This window comes from Bos taurus, chromosome 7 (assembly GCF_002263795.3).
Source record: "Bos taurus isolate L1 Dominette 01449 registration number 42190680 breed Hereford chromosome 7, ARS-UCD2.0, whole genome shotgun sequence".
In the NCBI taxonomy this organism is placed as follows: Eukaryota; Metazoa; Chordata; class Mammalia; order Artiodactyla; family Bovidae; genus Bos; species Bos taurus.
In genome coordinates, this window is record NC_037334.1 from 65,319,945 (window position 1) to 65,330,410 (window position 10,466).

Below are 10,466 nucleotides of genomic sequence, written 5' to 3' on the forward strand. Positions count from 1 at the left end.
TAGAAACAGAAAGTAAACATATAAATGCAAATAGTACCTGAGACAGCGTAGAAGTCCGGTTCATCAGACCCTTGGTTCTTTTAAATCCAGGATCCCCCTCTGCTATTACATCCATTGTCTTTTTTCCAATGAATTCTAAGGCATCCAAACCCCCACTGATAACACTCTTTCCCTAGGAAACACATGTAACCTCGTCACAATAATGTTGAAGAAAGACACCTGCATGTTTTGATCATGTAAAATAGTGGATAACAATACCAAATGGCAAGAAAGTGGGGCAACTAAAACAATCATATTGTACTTATGGGAATGTAAAGCAGTATACCCACTTTGGAAAACTATGAGTATGTCTGAATATATGAATATCCTATGACCTAGCAACGGTACCCATGGTTAAAAACTCAAAAAATTGTGTAGAGGTTCATCAAAACACACACAAGAATGCTCACAGGAGTACTATTATAAAAGCTAAAAACTGAAAACTACCTCAACACTTACCAACTCTGGAATGAGTGTTACACAGTCACTCAATGAAGCACAACAAAGAAAATAGAATATACCACACAGCTATACCATGAATAAATTATACAAACATAATAATGAATGAAAGAAACCAGATACAATAGAGTACATTCTTTATGATTCTTTATACAGCAAGCAAAATTAATGTATGTTGGTAGAAGACAGAAGTGTAGCTATCTTAGAGGGCAATAGAGGGAGGCATAGAAGACAGGGAGACAGCACAGGGAGACATCTGATATACCACCATGCTGTTTCTCAGTCTGAATATGAGCACATTGTGAAAATTAAAACCAAACACTTACGATTTCATTTTTCTGAATATAGATTATACTAAGTAAAAAGTTAAAATAAAAAGTACTAGCTATTGTCATGCAGGAGATATTAAGCTTCCTATATAATCCTTTCAAAAATGTTTCTGATCATCTATGCCTTTATAAGTACTCATCATAAACATCTCATTTTCCCTTCATCTAAAAGATGTAATTATGAGAAAAATATTTTTGTAAAGCAGAGAGGTTTTTCTAGGATCAACAAACTAAGAATTCTTAGTCCATAAAATATTATGTACATTACCTCTCCATTACTCATCTCCTCCTCCCTCTTTTACTTCTAAGTTTTTCAAGTAGCTCTCACTCTACACTTAAGATCAAAGTGAATGATCTTCGGCAATTTGAACTACCATAAGAGTAATCAGTCCCCACAACTTTTAAGGAAAAAGAAAGAGAGAGAGACAAGACCCATTATAATCATGGAAGGAAGCAGGCCACCTTGGCAATTTTTACTCACTGTGCTCTGAACAGCAGTAGAGATGGTCGAGAATACCCCAAACGGCCCACTCATTGGAGAGGAGTTTCCATTCTCTTTGGCACTTGTCTCTCCTATAGTAGGGAAGGGATGTGTAAATAGGTTTGCTTTATTAGCATCTATATGAATTTTTTAAAATCAGATCTTACTTCCAACATACAAGGCCTTAGCATTTTTCAAGCATTTTAAACCATTTGCCTATTTAAAATATAAGCTAAGGCAACTTTTTTTCATTTTCATTTCAAAACAAAATCCAGTCTTTTGAACAACCTACTGATTATATACAAGAGACAACATGATTTTCTGCACAAGGTAAAACCACAGGGTCAGAAAACAGGTCAGTGGTCACTGAGAGTGGAGAACTGGTGGAGGGGAGTGACTACAAAGGGGCATGGGGGGTGTGGTGTAAAAATATTCTTGTGTCCTGTCTATACAGATATAGGAAATATTCTATATCTGAATAATCACAATGGACTATGATTACACAGTGTAAAGAGGATTTAATGCTTGTCAAAATACATAAAACTATAAACAGTTGGTCCTCTGTTCTGTGATGTCAAACCTGTGGATACTCATTTTTATATAAAGGACTTGAGCATCTGAGGATTTTGATATCTATTGGAGGGCTCCTGGAACCAATCTCCATGGATATTACAGGATGACTATACCTAAAGAGAGCAAACTTTATGTAAATTATTAACTCAATAAATCTGATTTTTTTTTCAAATCCAGGCTATTTTAAACTTTATCCTAGAAAATTATGCTTCTTCATAAGATTCAGACATGCATTAGGGAGATTTTTTTTTAATCTGTACTATTAACACTAAAATCTATTATAGGAGATCAACAAATAATCTACTGTAGGGAGGACTTTTGCTTCCAACTATGATGGATTATCTGATGTCAGACTTGCCCTTCTACCACAACATCTAGAAAAGTAGACAAAATATGAAGAACAATTATCTCCAGATACTAGACAACAGACTATACTGGACTATGGTTCAGGAGAGAAAAGAAAAAAATGAAGAGAATTCTCATTGGTTTGCTTTCCAGACCACAGCACAAGGAAGGGAAACCCAAGCAGAGCATGGTAGTCTTACTAAGTGGAAGAAACAGGCAAGAAAGCTGAAGCACCTGGAATTTGCAGGTCAGAGTACAAGTACACCTCATTTTATTGCACTTTACTGCACTCTTCAGATAATGCTTTTTTTTTTTTTAACAAACTGAAGGTTTGTGTAACCCTCCATTGTCAGATAATGGTTAGTATTTTTCATTAATGAAGTATTTTTTAATTAAGGTATATACACTTTTTTTAAGATATAATGCTACTGCACACTTAATAGGTTATAACATAGTATAAATTTTTACATATGCTTGAAAACTAAAAAAAAAAAACTTGTGAGACTCGCTTTATTGCAATATTCACTTTATTGAAGTGGCCTGAAACTGAACCCACAATATCTTCAGACTTTACTGTACTGAAGAGGAGGGAGCTACAGAGGTAAAGATTTCCAGCTATCTACACAGGCATGCCCTTGAGTCTTGGGCTGAATACTAAGCTATTCTTATATTGGAAGACTCCATGATACTGGGCAAAGAATGACCATGAAGCTATAAACTAAACAATGCCCAAAGCTCATGCTAGGCTGAGGGGTACTTGACTTCCAAACAATCAAGTAGACAGACCTAGTTAAACACCTAGAAATTAGATAGAAACCTCAGAAGGATTAGAGGCTTAGTAGCTAAGCTAACTAGCACTTATAAAGGCTACCCTAGATTCACCCTAAAGCAGCTTAAAATGAAGTCTTAAAAACATCAACCTAATCTACAAATGGGCTTCCCTGGTAGCTCAGCTGGTAATGAATCGGCCTGCAATGCAGAAAACCCCGGTTCGATTCCTGGGTCAGGAAGATTCCCTGAAGAAGGGATAGGCTACCCACGCCAGCATTCTTGGGCTTCTCCAGTGGCTCAGACGGTAAATAATCCACCTGCAATGTGGGAGACCTGGGTTCGATCCCTGGGTTGGAAAGATCCCCTGGAAGAAGACATGGCAACCCAATCCAGTAATCTTGCCTGGAGAACCCCATGGACAGAGAAGCCTGGCAGACTGCAGTCCATTGGGTCATAGAGTCGGACATGACTGAGCAACTAAGCATGCACACAAGCTACAAATATCTTCACTGCCCTCCAAACAAAACTCACTCCCTTTAAAAGACAACAAAATCCACTCAACTATGTAACATTTTTAATTTCGAGAATCAAAGAAATGAAAAATGTGATCCATAACCAAGAAAAAATACTACTCAACAAAAATAGATTCAGATGTCAGAGATGACAGTATTAGCAGACAGGGACACTAAAATAAATACATCAGAAGGTGAGAAACGGAAAATTCAAAGAAAAAAGAAACAAATGGAATTTCTAGAATTGAAAATATAATGAAAGTAAAACTGAACATCATTCAGTCGTGTCTTATTCTTTGCAACCCCATGGATTGTAACCTGCCAGACTCCTCTCTCCATGAAATTCTTCAGGCCAGAACACTGGAGTAGGTAGCTGTTCCCTTCTCCAGGGGAGCTTCCCAACCCAGGGATGGAATCCAGGTCCTTTTAAAAGTCACTGAGTGGACTTAATAGCATTAGACACAGCAAAAGATTAGCAAAGCCACAACAAAAACTATGCAAACTGAAGGACAGGAAAAAAAGGCTTAAAAAAATGAACCAAACTTTAGTGACAGGGCAACAACACCAAAACTAATACATTAAAATATTTTTTCAAGCCACAACAGATTCACATTCAGCTAACTCTTATTAGACTCTTACTCAATTGTGCCAAGCAAAAAGGTAGACAATTTTTACATTCTATATTCATGGTTTTATTTAATGTTTATAACAGTCCTCTGCAATATAAAATATCATCCCCTTGCATAAATAATGAAAAACAGACACCTAAGTGGTTAAAGGACATATATCTCTGTCAGTCAAAGATTTCAAGTCTCCTTTCTCATCAGTCCCATGACACCCTGAACATCACAATCCATAAACATCTACTGAAGAAATGAGCTGAACTATTCCATTTCAATCCATAATTCTAGGCTGTAACATTTCCATATACTGACCTGTTGCATACTGGACTTCCGTTGAAATTTCACTAGGACTAGGGATTCCAAGGGAAGTCTCTGCCTTCTCAATGACATTTGAAATACCTTGTCCTGATGAGAAAAATGATAACATTTTCATATTTGAATATTACTTGCAATTAGCCACCAAAACTTAAGAAACAAACCAAAATTCAAACCCACAGATTTTAAAATTCATTACAAGACTTTACTTTGACCTTATATAACTGATTTTGGGGAGTTTATCCTTATCTCCTCCCCCCAAAAATTGATTATCACTAAATAATAGTTTTATATTTATAATTCCTAAATGTCAACCTTCTAATGAAAATTATAAATTTTAGTGGCAATATAAATCAGCCCATCGTTCTAATGCATCCTCAAACTATAAAGCCTCTGCATAATCATGGAAGAATGATTAACAAAGTCATTTTTAACACAGATCTGTAGCAAAATATGCACAAAAATTAACAAAATGACTGATGACCTTACCTACTGTGGCTACTGTAGCTGAGGCTGAGGACAGCAAGGACTTGCCCCAACTGCCCCAATAGCCCCATCCGGACTGGGGTACATCTTTGGAAACAGTCTCCTATTTTTCCCAGTAGCCAGAAAAACCAAAGAAAAATGGAAAAATTAGAGGGAAGTCAGAGTGCATACACAAGGTAGCTAATTATTGGCCAAAAGTATGGCTGAACAAATACATACTGTGTGGCTCAAGAAATGTACTGACTGGCAGATGTATGTTAACTGCATGTAAGCATTTATAGAACTGAGAAAATTTAGTGTTTTATGGTTTTAAAAGGAAGTAAATAAGTATAATCCCAAGTTTGTTTTGATTCCATATTCCTTTTAGCCCCAATATTTTTTAATTTCAGTGTTTTAATAGATACTCTACTTTGCCTGCAGCCTGTGATGCCTGAACAGGGAGAACTTCTGTCTCAAGGTCACTGGAAGGTTTGGACTCTGGTCTTTTCCGAGTAGAAGCTACAGGTTCTGATTTACTCTCCGACTTGGCACTCTGGTCAACTGACTCAAAATTCTTGACTGGCTCACAGTTCTCATCTTCACGGATAGGAGTTGCTTCAGTTATCACTGCAGTCTCAAGATCATCTTTATTCGACATGATTAGATCATTGCCTGGTAAAATAAAAGCCCCCCCACCCCAAAAAATTAATTATAGGCTTTTTTTACTTGTTACTTGTTTAAACTTTTTGAGATTATCACTAAGTCACATGCAGGTGTAAGAAATAATAGAGCTCTAATGTACTCTTCACCCAATTTTCCCCAAGGTAACAGTTTGTGTAACTATAGCATTTCATAACCAGGATACCGATATGTACCGATATGTACCATCCCCTGATCTAACTCAAAATTTCACCAGCTTTACACTCATTCATGCGAGCATAATTACTTCCATGAAATTTTATCACATGCACAGATTCATATAATCATTACCACAGTCAGGATACAGAATAATTCAATTACAATGATCCCTTGTGTTTTAGCTATCTTTAGCCACTCCCACCCACCTCCTAACCCACAGCAATCACTGACACTCTCCATCTCTATACTTTTGTCATTTCAAGATGTTATATAAATGCAGTCACACAGCATGTAACCTTTTGAGACTGAGTTTTTTAACTCAGCAAAAGTCCCTCAAGATCCATGCAAGCTGCTGCATTAGTAGTTTCTCCCTCTTCATTGCTGAGCAGTGTTCCTTGGTATGGGTGCATCTCAGTTGTTTCACCACTCACCTGCTGAAGGATGCCCGGGCTGTTTCCAGTTTAGGCCTATTACAACTAAAATGCCTATAAACATTTATATACAGGTTTTTATGGGAATATAAGCTTTCGTTTCCCTGGAATAAATGACCAGTGCATGCTTAATTTTGTAAGAAGCTGTGTGAAAGTGAAGTCGCTCAGTTGTGTCCGACTCTGTGACCCCATGGACCTGCCAAGCGTCGTGGTCCATGGGATTCTCCAGGCAAGAATACTGGAGTGGGCTGCCATCTCCTTCTCCAGGGGATCTTCCCAACCCAGGGATCAAACCCGAGTCTCCTGCATCGCAGACAGACACTTTACCGTCTGAGCCGCTAGTGGCAATCTTGGACTTAAGAAGCTGCCGTACTCTTTTCCAAAGTAGTTGAACTATTTTACATTTCTACCAGCAATATACGAGAAATCAAGTTTCTTTTTATTCTCATCAGCATTTGGCAGTGTTATTTTTTATTTGAACCATTCTGATATAGGTGCGCTAATATGGGTTTAAGCTTTACATTGCATTTCTCTAATGGTAATGATACTGAACATCTTTTCATGTGCTTGCCATCTGTATATCCTCTTCAGTGAAACAGCTATTTTTATCTTTTGCTCGCTTTCTAATTGGACTTTTTTTTTACTGTTAAGTTTTGAGAGCTCAATTCAAGTCCTTTGTCAGATATGTGCTTCGTAAATATTTTATTTTAGTTTGTAGCTTATCTTTTCAACCTCTTCATAATTTTTCACAGAGCAAAACTTTTAAATTTCAATGAAGTCCAATTTATTAACTTTTCCTTTAATTGACATTTTTTTAAAAACCTTATTAGTTCTTAATCATCCCTACCTCAATTTTTCAAAGAGAAGATTATGAAATTTCAGCTATCAGGATAAGATTTACATCACGCCAGCTTTTGAATAGCAAAGTTAACCAATTCAATTCCTTCCAGAAGTACAGATCTTTAGCGATTAAAGCAAAGATATTACTGGTGTATTTACAAACAGGAGATGCTGGTTTCTGAGATAACAAAGTATCACCAGAGGAGGAAAAGAAATGCATTTCACACATACATACACACACCCAGACCTTAAGTATAAATAAGCACATATCTTGTACCTATATATACTAACCACGGGCTTTCCTAGTGGCTCAGATGGTAAAGAGTCCACCTGCAATGCAGGAGACCCAGGTTCAATGCCTGGGCTGGGAAGATTCCCTGGAGAAGGGAATGGCAACCCACTCCAGTATTCTTGCTGGAGAATTCCATGGACACAGGGGCAGTTTATGAGGTTGCAAAGAGTCAGAGGAGACTAACTCACACACACACAATCTAACCACATAATTAGATCCAATCCATCAATGCCATCAAAACATTTCTAACATACTAAAAATGAGAGACATAATAACAACTAAGGCAGCCTGTAAACAGCACTATAACTGAGGTACACAGAAAATTTTAAAGGACAGGCAGCAAGGAAAAGTATGCAAGGATCAGGAAATAACATTCAACTTTAAATACCTTTAAAAACTTTAAATAGCACAGAACAGTGATCACAAACTGGAATTCTGAGTTCCAAATCAAGCCTACAGAGGTTTTTGTTTGGCCTGCAGAGTGTTTAATGCTTTTTTATACTAATTGGTTTAACATTTTAAAATCAGACTTCATATACAAATAGAAATCTCCAACTTCCTTTGTAAAACCGAAAGATCTGACAACACTGGGCCCACATTCAACTTGGTAATAACTGCTGCTGCTGCTGCTGCTAAGTCACTTCAGTCGTGTCCGACTCTGTGCGACCCCACAGACCCACCAGGCTCCCCCGTCCCTGGGATTCTCCAGGCAAGAACACTGGAGTGGGTTGCCATTTCCTTCTCCAATGCATGAAGGTGAAAACTGAAAGTGTTAAGTCGCTCAGTCGTGTCCGACTCTTAGCGACCCCAAGGACTGCAGCCTACCAGGCTCCTCTGCCCATGGGATTTTCCAGGCAACAGTACTGGAGTGGGGTGCCACTGCCTTCTCCGTGGTAATAACTAGCTCATGCCAAATATTTGCTAGGATCTTTTAGACAGGGTAGTGCTCTCTAGATCCCCATAACCTCCACCCAACTCCACTTGACTCATTTATGTTACCTGAGTAACCTCTGTAGGCATCTGAACTTGTAACATCTGCCTTAAAGGGAACTTAGGATTTTGGTCTTTTTTAGTTTTTTTTTTTATTACAAAAGCATGATAACACATTTACAGGAGACTTGGGAAAACTGAACAAGGTTACGTATGGATCCACTATATATTACAATTATTTTTTTAAGTAGATAAACCAAGATTTTTAGTCAGAGTTTCAATATAAAACTCTCAAAAATTAATAGAATGAATATACAGAGAAATAGAAGGATATTAATAGAATGAATATCCACTAATAGAATGAATTAGAGAAATGAATATCCATTAATAGAATGAATATAGAGAGAAACAGAAGGTCTACTACCTGTAAAGCACTGTGAATCAAACCAACATAATTAAGATTTATACAATTTTCACATAATAGTAGAATGCAAATTCTATTCAAGTTCCCATGGACTATAAACTGCAAGACACTGGAGCATAGCCAAAAAATTTGGAAGGCTTCACAAATTTGGGAGTCATTCTTGAGCAGGGCCCCTGATAATCTTCTCTGGATGGTTCCAATTTTAGTATATTAGCTGCCAAAGCCAGCACAAGGGCACTTAGGATTTTGACAGATCAAGACGCCAAAGAGAGAATTCAAGGGTGTGGAAACAACACAAAGGAAAGCTCAAAGGTCTGAAAGTGTGGAATGCAGACAGATACTGGAAGTAGTTGTTATGAGAAGGAGAATGATGAGGAGGCATAAAGCTAGAAAGATAGATTTATATAACATCATAGATCCTAGACCATAGAGAATATGATAAACCATACATTATATGATACATTATACACTTCTAAAACATCAAGGAAATCAGTCTGAATATTCATTGGAAGGACTGATGTTGAAGCTGAAACTCCAATACTTTGGCCACCTGATGCGAAGAGCTGACTCATTTGAAAAGACCCTGATTCTGGGAAAGATTGAAGGCAAGAGGAGAATGGGGCACAGAGGATGAGACGATTGGATGGCATCACCAACTCAACGGACATGAGTTTCAGTAAACTCCGGGAGCTGGTGATGGACAGGGAGGTCTGGCATGCTCCAGTCCATGGGGTCGCAAAGAGTCAGACACGACTGAGGGACTGAACTGAACTGAACCGTATGACAAGTTTTGGAGACTGGGAATTAATTTAAGACAATTTCTGCCTACTTACAGGGGCCTAACAGGAAAGGCTACAGAGTTGCTATTTTGTTGCTGTTTTAATTAAATTATTTATTTAGGCCACACAGCGTGGTTTGTAGGATCTTAGTTGCCCTGGTCCCCAGTCCGGGGCAGTGAGGGTGCAGAGTCTCAATCACTGGACCACCAGAGAACTCCCAGAGCTACACAGTTCTTGCACAAAGTTCCATCAATGTTTCCTGTAGCTGAATACACATATTTACTTTTTCTTTTACCATCTTTTTGCTATCCGTGTGCTCTCGCCAAGCTACAAAACACAGTGGTATGTACTTAACACACATATTAGATGTTATATATAGTATATAGTAATATAATGGGCTCTGGAGTTAGGCTGACACTCTTCCAACTCTATACCTGAGTGACTGTGGGATTAGTCACCTATCTGCGTCTCTGGTTCCACATCTGTAAAACCTACATGCCAGAGTTCCTAGAAAGACAAAACGACCCAGTGGACGTGAGGGGTTCGGAACAGAGCCTGGCACATAATCGCTCACGGGTAAACAGCAGCTGTTAGTACGAAGTGGTTGCCTGGAGCATTACTATCTTTACTAAATAACCACGTGTCTCGAGACGGACAAAATCTGCTCTCCCTTCTTCCCAATTACAAGACCGAGTGCCCAACGGGAGTTCTGGCGTAAACCTGGGCTCCTAAGTTCTCCGACGCTGACAACGACGAGAATTCCTCACACGGGCTTAGCGTTTCAATAACCAAAGGACTTCCGCAGCATCAGCGTCCACCGCGAGGGGCCAGCCGCCCAGCCCCAGGCTGCTTCCTCCCGTTCCTCGGCGACCCCAGGACCTCACACCCGGCCCGCCTCCTCCGGGAAAGCCCCTCACCCAGGCCGCCTCCTCCCTCACCGCCGCCACTGCCTTCTCCGACAAGCTGCTCCTACTGCCCCGGAAGTCCTCTTTCAGGGTGG

The 10,466-nt window shown here is 38.9% G+C and overlaps 1 protein-coding gene and 1 non-coding gene across 5 annotated transcripts in view; both read right to left on the reverse strand.

The window, feature by feature from the left end:
• The window catches only part of FAM114A2 (family with sequence similarity 114 member A2), a 34,956-nt gene extending 24,497 nt beyond the window's left edge, over positions 1-10,459 (reverse strand). The window contains exons 1-6 of one of the 4 annotated variants that reach the window (XM_005209651.5): positions 10,405-10,459; positions 5,343-5,584; positions 4,937-5,036; positions 4,445-4,537; positions 1,309-1,400; positions 38-172 (exon numbers count right to left, since the gene is read on the reverse strand). In XM_005209651.5, the coding sequence (XP_005209708.1) occupies positions 38-172; positions 1,309-1,400; positions 4,445-4,537; positions 4,937-5,036; positions 5,343-5,570 (648 nt within the window). In that variant the 5' untranslated portion in view covers positions 5,571-5,584; positions 10,405-10,459. 4 annotated transcript variants of the gene reach the window in all.
• On the reverse strand, positions 8,811-8,913 carry LOC112447577 (U6 spliceosomal RNA). The gene has a single exon (XR_003035777.1). It is a non-coding gene; the product is annotated as a U6 spliceosomal RNA (small nuclear RNA).
• Positions 10,460-10,466: the final 7 nt, after the last annotated feature.